A 20,997-nucleotide genomic window follows, 5' to 3' on the forward strand; every position below is an offset into this window, starting at 1 on the left:
AGCGAGACTAGGTTAACATGCCCTAATCCTACCTTTTGACACACATTACGGAATACGAAAGAGCCTAGAGGTATCACACAATTGGCTACTTCTTCTTGTGAAAGAGAGAGCCACGGGCTACCTATTAGGATTTCTATTCCTTCGTTGAAATTGAAAGATAAAATGATGCAAGTTCAAGTCCTAATCCCAAAATGCATGTATAAACGAATAACAAGATTGCATAATTGAGATTAAACAATGAACAACTGTAAATACAAGGATGAAATAAGAATGCAGATGCGTACCCGGAGTCAAAATCGGATTGAAAATGTTCGGGACGGGGGCGTGGGCGCCACTGTCCTGATACAGTGCCAGAAACTGCTATCTTGCACTCTGGAAACTGTCGGAAATGTTGTCTGTCAGGAGGACCAGGGCGCCCAGCGCCTCTGTCCCAGGGACCAGGGCGCCCAACGCCCCTGTCCTAGCAGGACCAGGGCGCCCCACGCCCCTGTCCAGGTCTTTTACTCTGCAATTTGGTGTGGAGTGCTGTCTCGACCTGCTTTTCCCGGATTTGTCACCTGCGGTGTCGTCCGAGTCCCGAAACCTGCACTTATATCTGAAAAGGGTATGGGCAGCTATATAGGGTTTTGCCTTAGTCAAACCCTCGCTTCGGTGATTTCCACCTCCACGAATAGCCAAGTTGTATTGTAAAATGTATTGTGTGTGCAGACCTAGTGTGTGTGCAAGGTCCTAAAATGCAAGCAAGCAAACTAGAGCAACTTAGAAAGTAAACCCTAATTGCTTGTAAATGACGATGTAAATGCTCTAAATCAAGATGCAAAGTGATCTAAAGCATGAATAAAGGATATATTGAAGCTTATGCAAAGACATGAAAACAACATGAAATCATACCCAACCCCCAAAGGAGGAGTACAAACCAATCTTCAGTCGGTAATCTCCTATTGTTCTTCAATGTCTTCCAAGCCCCAAATGGATGAATGAAATTGATAAATGCTTGATAGAAGGATGTTGAATGTTGTTGAAGTCTTCAAAGATCCGCTCTTTCGCTGCATATGAGGTTCCTGAAAACAAAAATTGGATCCTTTCAAATGAAGAAAGAGAGCTCTTATGTAGGAAACCCTAGATCGTAATTTCGTCTTTTGGCCGACCTAGAGATTGAATTTCCTACCAATTTCTTGGGGTTAAGCTTTATTTTGTGATTGGATTGTGCTCCTAAAATTTCGAGAAAAATGTCCGGGACCCTGTGCACTCCGGGCACCACGGTCCCGACAACTTTTCACCAAATTTTCAGGGCCGTCGGATATGATGATTTTAGAGAGAATCCCGAAGTTACAAGTGATTTCAAGATGTTTTGACCCCCGAAACCAAGCCCCCAAGTTCAAAATAGGACTTAATTAGGGTTTTTGATTGAGTGATGTATTGGAGGAATAAAATGAAAAGGGCACGCTTTAACGAAAGGGCCCAACTTTATGATGTAGAGGACGATGAAATAGGACCTTAGACCTAATTAATTTGATTAATTAAGTGCTAAAGGAGAAATGCAATGCAAAATGTAAAATGCACTAAGGCGGGTGCTAAACTAGGTGTGAAATTGTACCACCCTAGCAAGTGCATACAATTTATGACGCTACAGAACGACAAACAATTTTTTTCAAATTGTCTAACATGATTGACCAAAACAAATTGCATTCAATGAATACATAAGAATTTAACCAAAAAATAATAATAATATATGTACCAAAAATTCAAACTATAGAATGACAAACAAATATTTTCAAATTGTCTAACATGATTGACCAAAACAAATTGCATTCAATGAATACATAAGAATTTAACCAAATAATAATAATAATATATGTACCAAAAATTCAAACTATAGAATGACAAACAAATATTTTCAAATTGTTTAACATGATTGATCAACTTTAGAAACAAATTGCATTCAATAAATACATAAGAATTTAACTAATATATGTACCAAAAATTCAACTATAGAATGACAAACAAATATTTTCAAACTGTCTAACATGATTTACCAATTTTAGAAACAAATTGTATTCAATGAATACATAAGAATTTAACCAAAAAAAATTATCCCTAAAAATAATTCTAAGCAAATACAAAAACTTTTTCAACACCACAAAGAAGGGCCGAAGCTATTCTGGCTCCAAAATAGACCTTTCATACAACATGATAGCGACGTATGATCGCAGCTATTTATTCGAAAATCGACATTGTAAAACGCGCACTGCCCTTTTGAAACCAAAATAGATGCGTCCACAAAAAAGAGGCTCAATCAAAACAAATAAATAATTATGTCATACCCAATCGACATAACATCCATACACATACATATAACCCACACAGAACGAATTAAATTTCACCATCCATCATCATCATCATCATCATCTTCATCTTATATGCTGACAACGACAGGCCGGAGGGCCCCATATGAAACAGCCTCGCGGGGACCAGCGGGCGCGTGGGTCCCACGACACGAAACCCAAGACAACTATGAGCAGGAAACTAAGCGGGACCTACCGCTCCCACGGACGTCAGAAATCATTTCAATCAAAGTTATTTATACTTTTTTCCATTAAATATCTTCAGTTAGGGCATTTCTGATAACGTCACCGACCTGGAGGCAGGACAGACGATCGAAGTTTAAAAGGCTTACTAGCGTAAAACCCTCGTCGTGTACAGATTTTTTTTTTCCAGATAGTGTGTAGCAGCAGTAGATTATTGCTTGAAATCTCTTCAAGCTTGCAGATCCTGTGTTTAGTTTAAGGGTTTTCGGATTGCCGCTCTTTCAAGCTTTAGTGTGGTGTTTTTGGAGTTGCTTTTGATCTCCACAGCGGTTTCTCGAATTTTACTGCAAGAAATATCTTGATTTTGAGTTACTCGTTTGTGGAGAGAATCTATTTTCGAAAGCCGACTGTGGATCGAATTTTTTTTGGCTAGAACTCTTTTTTCCCTTGAAATTTTAGGCCTGGTGTGGCTTCCTTCTGTAAAAACCGACGAACCTGGCTTCAATTACCGCCGTGGTCGGAGTTTTCTGCAAAAGAACGGCTCTGGATCGAATTTTCTCTAGCGAAAACTGATTTCCGGTTTTAAAATTTGGTTGTCCAGCTTTTGATGCAAATTACGACATACTCGGCTTCAATTAGCGTGGGTGACTGGTTTTCCTCTTATAAGACGGCTCCTGATCGAATAATCTCCGGCGGAAAGTTAGTTTCACTGTAAATTTCGGTGCGGCGGCTTTCATCTGTAGAATTCTGACGAATTTGGCTTCAATTAGTGCGGGGAATCATTTTTGACGAGTTTTCTCGTGTGGAATTGAATTTTGTTTGCAAATTTATGGTGTGCTGCCTTCTCTTGAAAAATCAGACGAATTTGGCTTCAATTATCACCATCGAAATTAAATTAGCGTCAAGTTTATATTCTTTGGAGGAAGCTAGTCCGTTGTTTACAAATCCTGTTCAGTTGGCTTCATTTCAATTTTGACTGACGCTGGTTAAGGCTATCGCCGAATTCTTGTGGGCGATCGTGTTTCGGGAAGATCAGGGCAAAGTATTGTTATTGCAGGGTTTTTTGAGGGTTTTGGTCAAGAAAATTTGCTGTGAGAAATTTTTGAAGGTTTTCAGTAAGAGAAATTCTTGTTATGCCTCATCGGAAGAGAGAAATGGCTTATTTTAAGAAAGACGAAGCAGAATCGGGACAGACCGAGGGTTCAGCCTCAGAGGCTGAAAGTTCAGAGCAAATGAGAGGGAGAAACAGCACGGAAATTACAAGGGATGAGCAAATTTTTAAGATCGGTCACATATCGGAAAGCTCGTGCGCTGTCTCAGTTTCGTGCACGGCAAATGTCTTGGACGAGCCGAATTGCTCCATTGTAGACTGTATTCCCACGCATTTGACGTCTGTTATTGATTTTTCTGGTTCGACAGCTTGCAGTACTAATTATGTACACGGGGGTCGAATTCTGGGCAAGGCAGCTGCAGTTGCTTTACAAGTTCCGTCTTCACCTCTGCTTGGTTCATCGCTTACTGGTTCTGCTGTGGTGACATCATCTAGGGCTTTTTTTCCACCACTTGGAAATGCGGAGTCAAGATTATCCAATGGAAATTTTGGTAGTTGTGCTGTTGCTTCGTCTGTTGTGGAATGTTCAATGCCCGCAGAGCCCAGATTAGACCGTGGCAGTGGGCAGAATGGTGATAACAGAGTCGAAGCACAAGTTAGTAGTGGATCGAGGCGTGTTAGTATTGCCCAGAGACTCACACAATTGTTCCAGGGTACAGAAGATGAGGATCTATTGCTTCAGCAGTCTGATGGGGAGAATGAAATGCTACAGTGGCTTCAAGCATTGGATTTACAAGTGATGGGGGCGTGCCGTGCAGACGAGAGACTGAGACCAATGCTACAACTCAACGTATCTTGCAGTGGTGCTGACGACCGTCTTCTAGCTCAGCTCAGTCAGGTTAGAGCGATTCTTGCAAGCCAACCTCAATAGTATTGACAATAATATTATTTATAATAATAAGAATAATAACGATAAGACCACCACGATGAACGATACATCATTATCAACGCTTTAATTACTTCTGACCTTTCTTAAGATTCCCATCACAGTTAGAAATTTCAAGCCGGATTTAGTGAATTTTGAAAGGAAGAGCACTCGACCAACACAGGTAGTGAGCCTAGCCAATAAACTCCTCGTTCTATCTCCCTAGCAGTTCAACCCCAGCTGATCAACAAGCGAACCTATTCCGTTTTGGACATCTTACATCATTCCAGTTGATTTATATGTTAAAGTTACTGGTCGAGCTAAATGCAATTGACTAAATTTTGAAAGGAAGAGCAGTCGACCAACACAGGGAGTGAGCCTAGCCAATAAACCCCTTGTTCTATCTCCATAGCAGTTCAACCCCAGCTGATCAACAAGCGATCCAGTTCCTTTTTGGATATCTTACATCATCCCCGTTGATTTATATGTTGAAGTTGCTGGTCGAGCTAAATGCAATTGACATGGGAGCTCACTTTGCCTGACATTTAACTTCTGTTTTGGGTTGCACTTCGGGGGAAACTTACGGGCTAATATCAATTACTCGGTAGTTACAAAACATTTGCCATTTAAAGTGGCAGGAAGTTATTCTAAAACATTTCAATGAAATTTTTAAAATATAGCCATTCTATATGAAGGAACGTTTCTAAAAAGTTTAGCATTTGCCACAAGGTTAAATTCATGTGCCAAATTGGCGTTTGGTTTGGGTCTTACCCAAAAAATTACCTTTACGTTATGTTTATGCCTATGGCTATGTTCAGTTTAAAATCCCAATACGATTAGGTCATTTCTTGTTGATCAATACAAATGTACTAGTTCAAAATGGTCATGTTACGTATTAAATTTGTACTTGTCCTGTGGTTGTGCATGTCATAGTAGATATGCTGGATAGTTGAGGAATAGCTTTTTGATCCCAATTTTTAAAATATGCAGGGCTTTATGATAGTTATCAATTGTTCTATGATTATAATGGTTCTTGTGCATGGAAAACATCTAAACGCTATTTTGTTGTCAATTGTCCGATAGTGTACCTGATGGTATGGTTTTCAGTCTAACAATTTTTGAGCAAATCTCATCAATAATGTAGGGAGCATGGTTACATGCATCCACCTGCTAGACGGTACCTAATCTGATAGGAGAACAGCTTGAGGAACAAAATGTTTAGTTCTAGATTGTGAGCATCCCTGCCAAAGAAAATTGCTAATCATCCATCTTATTTGGTGTTTTGCTTATATATATATCTAAGCATAAAACAGAAACTATCTGTTTTTCAAAACTTAAATTGTACTGTGTGTCTAAAATATGTTTGTATTGATTGTGCAGCATTTCAAGGCACGCGAGCTTGGGATGCTGGTTCGTTGCCTCTGTGTTCCACTTGTTTCAATCAGGGTGGGAAAGGTTGCTAAACAAGGCCATTTATTATGCCCAACTTCTTCAAGGTATGTATCCCGATCTTCTGAAAAATAAGTGGTATTTATTTTTATTTAAAATGGATAAGCATTCAAAGATGGTGGAAATGGCTCATCTTTATTTCCCCTTACCCCCATTGTTTATAGAATGTTTAGATTAAAAAAAGAAATAAAAAAATTATGAAAAAAATAACTATCAGATTATGGTGGCTGGCTTGGCTTTGTTTACTGTGCCCTCTTTAATAAAATGTTTGAAATAGGCAGGTTTTAGTTATCCTTGATTCATGTATTTGTTGTAAGGGGAAAAATTCTTGGTATCACACTAGAATTATGGTAGTGGCAAATTGGCCTCCAGATAGGTTTGTAAAGTAGATTGGCCACTTGATCTTTGGTTTGGATCATACTGGTGTGTTTATCATATATAAGAAAAATTGTCGTAAATATTAATGTGATTCTGGTCTATATCCGGCTTTTGTCTATTTTCTTTGATTTTTTTGGTTATATAACGGGTACTCTTTCAGTAATGGCTGTATGTTTCTCAAATGTTGCTAGTGATGAACCTCTTTCCCCAATAAAGTGCACATGCACTCTAATTATGGTTTCAAAAGGACAAGTAATAACTTGGTTAATCATGAATGTGGAATATTTTTGCTACTAAAATGGCTGTATTTCATGTGTCCCTTTCTCCTGCAAAGGGAGTTGTAGCATTAAATGTTTTAAATTTTTAATCTATGTGGTAATTGACAATGACTGAATATGTTATGGAAAAGAAACAGTGCTTTAGATCAATTTAATCTCTGTGCTTTGGAGGAAGATATCTTCCAAAGCACACTGCAGCAAAGCTTAGGTTATCCATACTTAGCAGCATTAGAGAAAATCTGAAGTACAAATAAGAGATGGTATTGGTGCAACTTTAAGGGAATAGGTTTCCAAAGTCTAGTTGATTAAATTACTAAGCTTCTGGAACCTCTGTGCAGAAATGAAAAACTGATGAAACTTTCTTTGAACTATTTAAACATTTAAGTCAATTGAGAAAATGCCATAATTCAATTTCCATCATAGTCAACTTTCCAAAGCATCTATTTGTTAGAAGATGTTTTCATGGTCAGAATTTTAGGGGTATATCAGGTTAATGATTTCCTAATTGTTATGGGTGAAACCTGTTCATTAAGGAGGGTTAGCATTTCATTGATCTTCAAAACATGCTTGAGAAATATTAGTAGTTTTTGTGTAATGTGGCATGGTGGTTTTCAACTTCTTGATTGTGCATGTTAACTATTACAATATGATTTACTTTTTGACTTCCATATCTGCTAGAAAAATCTAACGTAACCTCATTATTGTATATCAAGAATTCCCAGGATCATTACTCAAGTGCTCATCTTTTAGGGCGTACAAATATACCAATATTCTGTTGTCTCTTGACAGTTTTGCGAAATTTTTATCTGTGTCAATTGTCAACCTCAAATGGTTCAAGTTTCAACTATAAGACAGATTTTGAAGTAGATACAAAATGGTTGCATCTTCTTTTGTACAGATTGGTGGTTAAAAGCATTCAGAGAGTCATGGTCTAGTGGTAAGGCAGGAGCAATTTCCATGGTGATGACCCTAGTTCTGACTTGATCGTGCTTGCTCCTCCGCTCATTATGCGGCTGTGTGCAAGTTCTGGATTGAATTTTGACAGAGTAGAAACCTCTTGGGACTGCAACTCTATGTTGAAAGGTTTCTTGCAGGTGTGTTATGTCGTCTCGGGTACGTAATGTTTTCTATTTGCCTAGCAAATAAATTGTCATTTAAAACCAAGGTCACTGAGTTTTATGACATATTTTGTTAGTACATTTAGTTTATGATATGTCCCCTCTACTAGGAAAGCACAAATGGCATCAATAAGATTGAATTGAAAATTTTACACAACCTTTGGCCTTGAACATCCAACTTAACATGGATGATAAATTTTAGGTTAGTATGGTAGTGCATTATTGATAATTAACAGCTATCATGATGTAACATGCAATACACTATGCTTTTACATGAAATCAAATTATTTTTAATTTTTTACTATAAGTATATAAAAAACCAAGTTAATTATCCTTAATAATTCCAAATTTTTAAAATGCTTAAATTTCTACAAAAGAGCGTACAATGAATGCAAAATTAAAGCAAAGTATTTTGAGGTCTATTTCTATGGATTCATGTTCTCCCTTTTCTACCTACATAATAATCTGGCAGTTCACCTAGTGTCTGGGACAGAGCTAATCTGTCAGAGTGGCAAAGAGAACATTAGAACTATAGCCACCTAAAATATTTGATTTCTTTCCCTTTTGGTTGTGATACCATATGAGAGTGGTTTGAATGTATCTGAGAATATATAGCACTGGTGAATACATAGAAATATGTGAATGTAGCACTATATTAGTGTATTGTCAATTGCCTTGTCTTTGTTCCTTATTTGTTATGTAATGCAGAGCAACCATGTAAGGTTGGAGACTTGACTGCTCAGAATCTTTACTAGTGTTAAAAATTTGTAACAACAATTATCATGTGGACCTGGGACAAACTACCAGGAGGAAGAGAGTCTGATATCTCAGGTTTTCGTGAACTTTGATAGGAATGGCAGTGAATTGGTTTGCTGAGTCTACATAGATACTGATCTGTATCAGCTGCTCGTTGTCTGGATTAATCTTGTCTTTAGTGTAATCTACTTGTATTTAACTAATGTTTGCTGTAGAATGCGGGGGAAATAGATTTTTTGTTTTGACGTGTTTGTTGTGAGGAGACAGAGATAGAATGGTTCCAGTAAAGTGCACTTTTTTAAATGCCATAGGTTTAGAGTCCATATCCTGGCAAGTATATATGTGGGATAGGAACTAGTATCTTACCATCTACAGTATACTGTTACGCAGTGTTAATTTTAAGACCAGACAGATAACAGTAAGCAGAAAATAACAAAGAAAACACACACAACACAGCAGTACCCTGGGAAAACCTCCCTCTTGGAGGTGAAAAACCCAGCAACAAGTCTCAGATGTTTATTAGGCAATAATCAGAAGTGATTTTACAATATGCTTCAGCACTTGAAGCTGTCAGCACATAATGGACAATAATAGCTTCAACCTAGGGAGTGAACTTATCTGCAATTTGGATGTTGCTGCCCCAAAGATGAAGTTCACTGCCCTTTAAATGGAATTCGCTGACCTCCCAAGGTGATAGCATTGCTTCAGATAAGGTTCGCTGAGCTTCCAATAACATTCGCTGACTTCTAATTGTGTTCACTGTCTCCTGATTGTGTTCGCTGTCCCCTGATTGTGTTCGCTGTGCACTCAATGATGATTGCTGCCTTTAGATGATGTTTGCTGATCTCTGGTCATAATTTGCTAATCGCTGAAGTAATTCGCTTATGACAGATAGGAATGTATTTTCCAAAATGTATATGTGATGTTTGTAAATGACTTTGTATATACATGTAACCAACTAACCTAGAAGCCTTAGGTCGGTCTTGCTAAATGATTTCATAATAATCTAAGGTTGGTGCCCAATATAGGGTTAGACCAATAATCATTTACAAGTTACATTTATATATATAGGTCTTGTCCTATCCACAAGTTACATTATACATAGGTCTTGTCCTATCCATAGCAAGATATAATTACAAGTTACATGTATTTGATCCCAGCCCTAAGTTACATTATTTGCCTTCACGTTACATGTGTTTGGGCCCAGCCCTTAAGTGGTTCGGATTGCATGAGAGATAATACATGTGTATTTTAATTGTCATTGACAACATTAAAATACAATACACAGGTATCCGAGCTAGCTACTATTTCAACACTCCCTCTTAGCTAGGGAGGATATCTGCCACTTGTCATGATCCATTCATGACTTTCATCTTGCATTGCCCGCAAGGATGAATGTATAAGCTCCATAGAGTATACCTGCAATGAAACACATAAATATCATGAACTCATTTCATGATGTCCATCTTGCATTGCCCGCAGAGGATGGATCCACCTTGCATTGCCTGCAAAGGGTGGAAGAGGTCTTGCACCTCAGCCTTCTTCCAGAGAAGGATACAATGTCACCTTGCATTGCCCGTAGAGGGTGACTCCACCTCAGCCTTCTCCCAAAGAAGGATACAATGTCACAATGTCACCTTGCATTGCCCGCTGAGGGTGACTCCACCTTGCAATGCCCGCAGAGGGTGGAAGATGCAAACTAAATTGTATCACTAGGATTGCGAATCCCTCTCAATCATTGCAGCGTTCTTCACAAGCCCAAGCTTTTCTCTGAAGTACTCAAACTTTACTTGAGCTAGAGGCTTGGTGAGAACATCTGAAACCTGTTCATCAGTGTTGATATATTTTAGCTGGATGGCACCTCTTTGTGCCATATCACGAACATAGTGATAATGAGTTTCCACGTGTTTTGACCTATCTTGAAACACGAGATTATTAGACATTTTAATACAACTCTGATTATCACGATAAATAACAGTGGATTCTCAAGGTTGTCCAAACAACCCAGCAAGAAGTTTGTGAAGCCAAACTGCTTCTCTAGTTGCCACACTTGAAGCAATGTATTCAGCTTCTATAGTACTCAATGCAGCCAAGGACTGTTTCCTACTGGCCCAATAGATCATAGCGGAACCCAAGCTGAAACAAATTCCTGAAGTGCTTTTCCTATCAATAACACTTCCAGCCCAATCAGAATTATAGTAGCCTTCCAGATTGATCACTGTGTTGATTGGATACTTCAGCCCATAGCCAACTGTTCCACGCAAGTATCTCAGGATGAGCTTGGCTGCCACCAAGTGAACATGCTTTGGCTGGTTCATGAATTGGCTAAGTGCACTCACTGCATAGCAAATATTTGGTCTAGTGTTAACTAGATACACCAAGGATCAAATCAACTGCCTGTACTCTGAAAGATCTGCAAAATTAGAATTAGCTGCAGAAATATTCAACTTCTTAAGTTAGTTTCCATGGGAGTAGACATAGATTTACGATCCATCATACCAAATCTTTTCAATATATCAATAGTATATTTTCCTTGACTTAGAATAATTTCATTAGTTCTTTGTCACACTTCTAACCCTAGAAAGTAATGCATTGGACCTAGATCCTTCATTTCAAATTCAATAGCTAATTCTTTCTTACACATAGTGATGAGACTATCTTCACCAGTTAGGAATAAATCATCCACATATAAAACCAAAATTAGCATTTCACCATTAAATAAAGTAAATGTTAGGATCAACATCATTCTTACAAAAAAACCCTAAACTAATCAAGTTTTTATCAATTCTTTCATACCAAGCTCGAGGAGCTTGCTTGAGGCCGTAGAGAGCTTTCTTCAGTTTGAACACGAGTTTCTCTATTACGAATCTCATAATCTTCTAGTTATTCAATATAGACAACATTAAGAAAACAGTCTTTATATCTAACTTCCAGCATGCAACATTAGCTATAATGGTTCTAATATTAGTATATCTAGCAACAAGAGCAAATGTTTCCTTCTAACTATGAGCTACACATCTAGCTTCATATTTAAAAAAAAAACTTCCATATGGAACTCCCTCTTGATTTTTAATATAAAATTGTGGTAATCAAGTCTCATGAAGATTGCATAATATAATAACCAATCAAGGAAGGCAGCCATAAATCAAAGATGAGAAATACCAATCTTTTCCTTACTTCACTTTTATGAAATGGACCCATAGCACAATCATTATGATCAAGGCATACCTTCAAGTGAAGAAACCATGCTCCCTCTTGAAGGCATGGTAATTCAAGAATCTCTTGAAGAGAAGCATCAACATGAGTAAATATCCCAATAGAATGAATTAACATGTAAAGTAACTTTATCGCTTTATTGACTAGACTTTCACCATTGATAACATATGCCAAGATCGCTCAAAAGGATATTGCCAGTCTATGATCAACTTCAACCATAGTGTAAAGCTACACAACATTCTAAAATTGTTTTCCATGGTTGAATAACAGAGCCTTAGCTATATCAAAAAACTAAGGCAAGTGTATGACTACAGAAAACATTTTGCAAAATCCATAAGCAAGGTCTATAAGCCAAATTGTCTTTCCAGCCAATGCGTAAAATCAGATATGAGTATCAACCACTCAAAATGATACATATTGTAGTTGAGCACAAGCGTATGATCAAAAGACTACTTCAACAAGTTAGATACCTCATTCATCTTAGGTTTCATCATCAAGAGAATACTTACTTTAAGAATGTAATAGGTAGTATGCCTAACTTGAAGAGATAATATCATAAAGAATATTATGCGAGGATAGTGAAAGCCATGATAGAAAATGCATTAGAGCTAAAGGCAATCCTCTACACAAGAAGAGCAGAGCAAGGTTATGATAAATGTATAACAAAGAACATGAGAGCCTTTTATGAAGAGCTGAAGAGAACCAAGTGTTACACAGTCACAACCCTACATGACAACCTTATCCAAACATAAAGCACTCATAGAACAGAAGATACAACCCATAAAAGATTTGATGCAAATCAAGAGACACACCATAAGAGTATATAATTCTAGAGCAACAAGACTATTGAGCATTTCAAGACTTCGATAAAATATGGTGCATCAGAACTATGTAGCAAGTATCATAAAGGATTAGATCATAATATGAAGATAGTAAAGTCATCATTGGGCATAGATACTGAATAGGATGACTAAGACATCTTACCTTTACATGCCTACCACACCAATGCTTAGAGGACACTATATGTTTTGAACTGAGGTTTCATGTTTCTGAATCTCCTATAATTTTATTCAGCTTTCAATTTTCCTATTTGAGCTTGTTGTTATATCCATCATAATACTCCTAGTTTTATATCTGAATACACATGTTGAAATCTTAAGTGCCAAGGATGTATTTAGATCAATGCATCAATTCAGATCATTACATATTCATAACAAACTACATCAAATAGGTTGAGAGATAAACATACTCAAAATAGAGGGTAGGGCATAACCAAATGCTAACTTCAATAATTCAAACTGGAATAGAACAACTTCTTAACACAAGAACAAAGCTTGAACTAGGGTGATCTTTACAAACCCTAGGAAGATAGTTATGCAACCCTTAAAGGAAAAAGGAATACTAAGATCTGAAAACAAGTGCACAAACTGATATATGAAAGCACCCTCAGATGAAGTAGTTAACAAGCAAAAGAACCTTGTGCACTAGATAAGACATCGATAACAATAAGGTAATCAGATGCAAATCTCCAAGCCAAGTGGGTCCTACATTTGAGAATAGAGGAATGAGAACACCTGAAATCTTATTCTTGTTATCGTCCCATCGATGCCTTCAATTTGTCAAGCAGACATTGTTGTTGAACTTTCTGATTCACAGTAGACTTCTTGAATTGCTTTAGCTCATCCGGATCCGAAGGCTCAGTCAGATCCTTATCTTCCACAAGCTGTAACAACTCTAATTCTTCAAGAGCAAGGAGGACACGGACCTTCCATGATGTAAAATTTAGGGCACCTTTAAGTTTTTCCTCTACTTTCAGACCTGTAACTATCTTGCAAAACTAAAACAGCAAACTGAAAGTGAAGGACAACTAATAATCTGATTATTTAGAATGAACCTAAGGCTCTGATACCATGTTAATTTTAAGACCAGACAGATAACAGTAAGCAGAAAATAACAAAGAAAACACACATAACACAGCAGTACCCTGGGAAAACCTCCCTCTTGGAAGTGAAAAACCCAGCAACAAGTCTCAGATGTTTATTAGGCAATAATCAGAAGTGATTTTACAATATGCTTCAGCACTTGAAGCTGTTAGCACATAATGAACAATAATAGCTTCAACCTAGGGAGTGAACTTATCTGCAATTCGGATGTTGCTGTCCCAAAGATGAAGTTCGCTGCCCTTTAAATAGAATTCGCTGACCTCCCAAGGTGATAGCAGTGCTTCAGATAAGGTTCGCTGAGCTTCCAATAACATTCGCTGACTTCTAATTGTGTTCGCTGTCCCCTGATTGTGTTCGCTGTACACTCAATGATGATCGCTGCCTTTAGATGATGTTTGCTTATCTCTGATCATAATATGCTAATCGCTGAAGTAATTCGCTTATGATAGATAGGAATGTATTTTCCAAAATGTATATGTGATGTTTGTAAATGACTTTGTATATATATGTAACCTACCTAGAAGCCTTAGGTCGGCCTTGCTAAATGATTTCATAATAATCTAAGGTTGGCGCCCAATATAGGTTCAGACCAATAATCATTTACAAGTTACATTTATATATATAGGTCTTGTCCTATCCACAAGTTACATTATGCATAGGTCTTGTCCTATACATAGCAAGATATAATTACAAGTTACATGTATTTGATCCCAGCCCTAAGTTACATCATTTGCCTTCATGTTACATGTGTTTGGGCCCAGCCCTAAGTGGTTTGGATTGCATGAGAGATAATACATGTGTATTTTAATTGTCATTGACAACATTAAAATACAATAGACAGGTATCCGAGCTAGCTACTATTTCAACACTCAGAAGTTTTATTGTGTCTTAAGTGTACAGCTGTAGTCTCCTGATATTTTCATTTTAATGGGTATATTTGTTTTGTCATTGGAAATGAAGATTTCTGCTTTTATTTCACCCGGTCATGCAATGTTATTGTGTAACGAACACCATATTTGGAATGAGTTTAAAACAAAAAAGTGCTATTCTGTAACTCCATCAAAGTTCTATTTCCAAGTCAAGTCACCATTGTGTGTCTATTTTGAGCTCCACTGAATTTATTGAAATTACATTCAATCTGATTTGTTTCCTGAAGGCTTTCATGGCATACATAGTTTGTACTGAGGTTAAACCTTTTTGTTTGATCTTACTGCAGAGGTCATCTAAGTCTGACATTGTTACCTTGCTCTGATTTGCGCCTTTCATTTGTTGGAGATAATGGTGGTGTGGAGAGGTTGGCTATCTTGAGTCCTGGAAATGAGAACTCAAATGTGGTTGTTGAAGAAATTTCAGCAGATGTTTCTGGAAGATCATTTTTGTTGAAGTTACCTGGGGGAAAGGTTGCATATTTTTGGCAGTCTGAGAAATCCAAGTTGGTTGGAGATGAGCTGCTTTCAAAGGTAAGTTTTGTTAACTGTATGTTTAAAACGTTATGGATAAAGATATGCTTCAATGGTTGTTTGTAATTGTGCTCATTGTGCTAATAGATTAACTGTTCTTTGCAGATGAAAGATCTTCTTGGACGTAGGCCTTCTCTTGCCCAGCTTACTGGAATTCGTGAGTCGCGTCTTGATTCGTTTGCAACATATCTTCGCACCTCTTTTCTTGGATCAGCAAGTTCTTCCACCCAACAAGGCTCGGCTTCATCTTTGCGCAATGCTAGCAGGGCAAGCTCTACTGCAGCACACCCTGGACCTAGTAACTCTAGCGATGGATCTGCTCCTTTTCTAATGCCTTCACAGCGCTTTAGACTTGGTTTAAGTCAACCAATAATGCATGGACGATTACATTCAGGCAATCAAGGCAGCCTTAGTCCAAGGGCTGGTGCTTTCAAAGATGCAGCAATAAGAAATGTTTCATGCATGCGAGCTGTTAGCTCAACCAGGGAGAAACTTAAACGACGAATGGATGGTCATAGCAGTAATTTTGTAGTTGGTACTCCAAGCATTCCTGCAGTACAGGCGCTAATCAATTTGGAGAATTGTAATGCTAATGTTACTGATCCAGAGAGGACCGAGGTTTCACAGTCTGTGACAGTTCTGAATTCAGCTGAAGTAACAAATCAGAGTTTTGGGAATGTTCTTGGTGTGGAGCATGGCACTCCTTTGCCACAACGGTATCTTCACTTGCCTGTAAATAACAGAAGTGGCTCACCTTCACAACATTCTCCGTTTGTTGGAGAATCCTCCTTTGATCCCTTTGCATTTCATTTGCCAGTTTCATCTCGCGTGCCAATAGCAAACTCTTCCATATTTGCACCACATTATTGCCCATGCCCTTTGCGGCCATCCTCTTTACAATATACAATAACCACTCCTTTTCTGCCATCATTGCCAACTGAAGCTGTAAGTTTACCCCCAGCAACTTCTTACTTCTCTGTTGGTTCCTCTTCTGCTTTTATCCCTCCATTGCCTCTAGATTTACATGATGTCAGTTTCTCTCCTATCTCACTTCCTGTACCTTCATTAGTTAATATTCCAACTCCATTGCAGACTTCAAATTTACCATCTTTTTTGAGTGATCCAGTTGTCAGGGTTCCACTGCCTGTTTCTTCATTTGTAACTGTTCCTACACCACAACAGATGTCGACCTTCACCCCTTTTTTCTCGGATCCCATTGTACACATTCCAATGATAGACTTTGACACCACAGGACAGGGTTATCTTGTAAGTGCAGGCCCATCAATCTCATCAGCTATATCACCGATACTTCCCAGTCTGCTGAGTACACTTATTCCTGAATCAGGTCCCTTAGATGAGAAGGAAGACACCAACACTCTGCAACTGTTGACAAGGTTAGCATTTTCGTCCCCTTGGAGAGGATCTGAAGGTGAAAACTGTGAAACAAACTTCATGTTGGGCTTTCCTGCAAGCACAGTTAGGGCGGGCACATCTTCATGGCCTTTGAACCAGCATCAAAATGGAGAAGAAGTTTCTCGTAGCTGTTTGGATACTCAAATGAATCATGGAGAAAAGAATAATTCTTATAATTTCTGTGGAGTAAGATCAAGCAATCCAGGTATTCAAGACTACGTACACTATGGTATATCATCTCAGCAAAGTGGACCTATAGTTGGGATGGCACCTGCTCTTTTGACAAGCTCTAATTTGTCCTGTTTATTTGTAAGTAATAAATGCTTCGCACACCTGATAGTTTTAAAAAAACTGTATAGTCACATATTAAACAATTTATTCTGTGATTTGTTGAGAATCCAAGACTGAACTTCCGTGTTTTTGCTATATTTCCAGGATATATGTCAAGATGGAAAACCTAAATTAACAACTTTAGTTACTGGAAGTCGAGGGCTGTACGGTGGTTCATTGGATCCAGTGGTCTCATCAGCATTGCTGGCTGGAATTAATCAGATATCTGCAGTCCACAGTGATACAAATTTGAATTGTCTTGTAAGAAATAATTTGATTGGAACACAAAATGAGGACAGTTTAGTACTATTAGAGGATGCCTTTGCTGAGACAGAAGGTTCCAACATAGAGAAAATCGATAAAGAAGAGAGTCTGTCGCGATTAGATGAGAGTTCAAGTTCAAGGACACAGAAAACAGACAAGGAAGACTTCAGCTGGGATTGACCAAGGAAGGAGTAAACGGGCAAGGAAGACTCCTGCAGGAAGTGACCAAAAGACTGAGGAAACAGAAAGGGAAGACTCCAGTTGATTTGACTGTGTAAAGTGACAAAAACCCGTGCAGCACTTTCCCTTGTGAAGACAACATTGTACTGTATCATTTTACAAGTTACTTGTAGATAAGATCTAAATAATAATATAATTCTAATGACCACCCATTTATATGGTCTTGAAATTTTGATGAAACAAGGCGCTGGATTGTATAGGCATATAATTTGTTTTAGGCCCCTCCAAGCTTTCGCCATGTGTAAAGGCCACTGCAGCCTGTGGAAAGGAAATGTTATTATGGAATATTATGATAATTGTGGATTGCATGTTATTGATATTTTGGAAGACAATTATATAGTATATTAACTATTAACAAGATTTTCATCTCGCTTTCCTGTTAGCGCTTCAATGGCCGATTCTTTTTGTTATTATTTGTTCTAAGATCGTTTCCTTAGTCATTCTATACTCTTGGTTATTTAGCTTTTGTTTAAGTATTTATCAGGCGGCATGATTGTTGGAATTACTCCGCATCATTTCCTCCAAATTTCATTGATCCCCCATTCAAAAATATGCAGCGAAGCCATCAAATAAGTCTATCCTACGAATATTACGAAAATAATTTTAAAAGAGGACTTGATAATTATTTGAAATGATACTCTTATATAAAGATTGAGAGAAACCATGGATTGAGAGTTATACGACTTACAAATTCATTAGGAATGTTTATTGGGAAAATTTTCATGGGTACATTTCAAAAACCAATTTTTTTTGAATCACTCTCCCACTAAACCGGGGTCCGTTAAATATCTTCCATGATTCTAGACATCTTTCAAGTCACTTAAAAACTAGGCAAAACATGATATCATTGATTCAAACTATGGGTTCTTCTCAACAACCATTCCCGACATTCTATTTCTACCAAAATCGCTACACACCACAAAGAGTCGATACATGTATCGTTATAAGACTAACATAACTCACTGTAACCATTGGAGTATTCGACACTACCATTAACTGGGGCCAAATTTCAATATGAGCATAAATTTACGGCCAAATTAAGGGCTACACCACCATGGCACCAATGATATTGAAAACCAAAATCACTACCAATGAAACATTGTTGATCATACCCAATCTTTCTTTATTTCTAACAGTTTACGAAGAGGCAGTATGCTTAAAATTCACCTAGTGTCTCAACATAGTTGATCCAGTCCTTTAAAAAAGGCAAAAATAAACAAGTTTGAGCCTTTACGGGCAATAAAACATATATTATATCAACCTCTAAAAGCAAAACATCATTATGGCAATCTTCATCATTTCTTTATGCAAAATGCAGGGAACTCTTAAATTTCAAGACAATGATAGTAGCCACATGTTATTCTAGTCCCCTCAACAAAATGAAGAGAGTCCAAGTTCTTCATTTGATAACATCCTCAAGTTCCTTCTAAGCTTGGCCAAGTGTGAAAAGCAATACTAGCTTGCCGCCTTTCTAGGACTTAATTCTCCATTTTTGGTACTACCTACAACTTCCTTCAATTGCTTTTAGAAAGAAAAAGAAATGCTGACCTACTACGATCATATAAAAGAGAAAGCCGCCTCTACTTTTGTATGAATCAAACATATTTGGTAACATCAGTCCGTAGTACACCGAATGAATACAAAGCTTTAGCCGAGACAGACAAACGTGGAATAGTTTCAAGGAATTGACACATCGTACATATTTGATGACAACTTTTTGATAACAAGATGTTGGTGCAAACGTAGCCATAAAAAACATGGTCGTTTTAGGCTCAATTGATGAAAGCCAAAATAACAAGTAATTTTAGTTATCTGGTTGTAGGAGTTTGAAACACTTTTTCATTTTATTTTGAAGCAATCAATAAAGAGAATTAGAATGCACTAATAATAAAATAGTTACTAGCATATCTATATTTACCTTTATGGTGTAGATTAATTAATTTTATTTATCTTTAGCATAAGTTAATTAATTTTATATGGTTAATATTTATTAGAACATGAAATGATTTTTTAGAATATGAAATGATTTCCATGAAAAAAAAAACAGTTTCATTTTTTAAATTAAAAGTTTTTAAAAAAAATTACATTTAATAAATAATAAGAAGTTTTTTTTTTTTAATTTAGATTTGTTTCTTTTAAATCTAGATTTAAAAACTTTTTTATTTGTATTTAATAAATAATAATAATAGAAAGTTGCTTTTTAATTTAGATTTTAGTCTTAACTTATTTTAAAATTATCTGTTGTTTAGGACTAATGATAAAATAGTTACTAGCATACCTAATAGTTATTTTTAAATTATATGTTGTCTAGTAATAATAAATAATAATAATAGAAAGCTGCTTTTTAATTTAGATTTTAGTCTATCCGTTGTCTAGTCATTAGAATTACATGGATAAAAAAGATGGGTGGGTGCCATTGGTAGAATTCAATGGTGTAGTTTTTGAGTCACTCATTAACCATGTTTCATGAGTAATAGTTCACAAAAATCCATCTTTTATGAGAATGAATGTTAAGAAGCATTGGGCCTCTTCGAAGGTCACCCATCTCAGTACTACTCCAAATACAAATTCTTAGAAGTGTTTTCTAATGAGTTCTTAATAACTTGACATAATTATACATTTCAATATCATGTTTTAATCTTTTAATTTTTTCATTCCAAAATCTTTTTTTTTTTAAAACAAGTGCTATCAAGGTGGGGATAGCGCCCTATATTGATGAAAAGAGAATTACATTATATGATCATCAGATTCTTTCTCCCTACCAGCCCATCACACACAACACAACTAAAATAACACTACCAACCTAAACAACCCAAAACAAACAATACAACACTAAAGAAGCCGCATGATAGTAGCCATTCACTCTCCAATTATGCCCACCTTGTCAATGCTAGCCTCTGACAACCACCCATCTTCTTTCTACATCATTCTTCAAAAAGGTGCAAAATCTACATTTGTAACACCTACTCTGAACACCTCCCAAGCCTCTGCCAAGAACTCCATCTTTTTGTTTCTCTGAGCAACAATCGCCATCTGCGCTTCATCTTCTGATTCCAAGCACTCTAAATCTGATATGAAGCAAGCCGGGTTAAAGTAGGGGCCCAGAATACTAGCCCACTCCTCCTCTACCTCCATTACCACTCCACCCACGAACTCTGCATCCTCTTCCCTCACAAAGCCTGCAATTTTCTCCACACACGCCTCCTTTGATGGCATGACATCAACTAAAAAGCATAAAACAGTTTCATATATGAACCCATCACACTAGTGTCAATCCACACTTAACGCATTGACAACCAAATCATGGATAGCGGATTGCCCTTCTGGCTCGATGTCGAAGAGCTGATCACATTGCTCTTCCAAGGTCTCCTCATGACAAATGTAGCTTAACCCAAAATAATGCACCATTGTTACCAATATGGATACACACTATTTTGCGCTTTGCTTTAATAGACCGACATCCTCTAGATGGTTCTACTGGCACTACAATCTAGCCAACCACCTACTTTGTCCTCCACAAAATCCTTATTGCGCAGACTCAATCCATTCTCAGAGTGCCATAAAAAAAGCCTGTCCAAACCACGTGATTCTGCATAGAAGAGATAAAACCTCTCCTCTCCCGAAAAACCAATCAATGTATCTCCTTAT

The 20,997-nt window shown here is 37.3% G+C and overlaps 1 protein-coding gene across 1 annotated transcript; it reads left to right on the forward strand.

Annotated features, from left to right (window-relative positions):
* The first annotated feature begins 2,613 nt into the window (after window positions 1-2,613).
* LOC131071758 (uncharacterized) lies at window positions 2,614-17,715 on the forward strand. The gene is made up of 5 exons (XM_058007709.2): window positions 2,614-4,477; window positions 5,885-6,000; window positions 14,859-15,102; window positions 15,208-16,824; window positions 16,951-17,715. Exons 1-5 carry the CDS (start codon window positions 3,662-3,664, stop codon window positions 17,287-17,289), a joined length of 3,132 nt encoding a protein of 1,043 aa, XP_057863692.2. The 5' UTR covers window positions 2,614-3,661; the 3' UTR covers window positions 17,290-17,715.
* The last annotated feature ends 3,282 nt before the right edge of the window (window positions 17,716-20,997 follow it).

The sequence above is a fragment of the Cryptomeria japonica genome, chromosome 8 (genome assembly GCF_030272615.1).
Source record: "Cryptomeria japonica chromosome 8, Sugi_1.0, whole genome shotgun sequence".
Taxonomy (NCBI): Eukaryota; Viridiplantae; Streptophyta; class Pinopsida; order Cupressales; family Cupressaceae; genus Cryptomeria; species Cryptomeria japonica.

Excerpts from the sequence above, each read along its gene's own strand:
- LOC131071758 (XM_058007709.2), top strand. The coding sequence starts at position 3,662 with ATGCCTCATCGGAAGAGAGAAATGGCTTATTTTAAGAAAGACGAAGCA. Across the intron at positions 15,103-15,207 it reads GAGATGAGCTGCTTTCAAAG|ATGAAAGATCTTCTTGGACG; the intron begins GTAAGTTTTGTT and ends TGTTCTTTGCAG. Across the intron at positions 16,825-16,950 it reads CTAATTTGTCCTGTTTATTT|GATATATGTCAAGATGGAAA; the intron begins GTAAGTAATAAA and ends CTATATTTCCAG.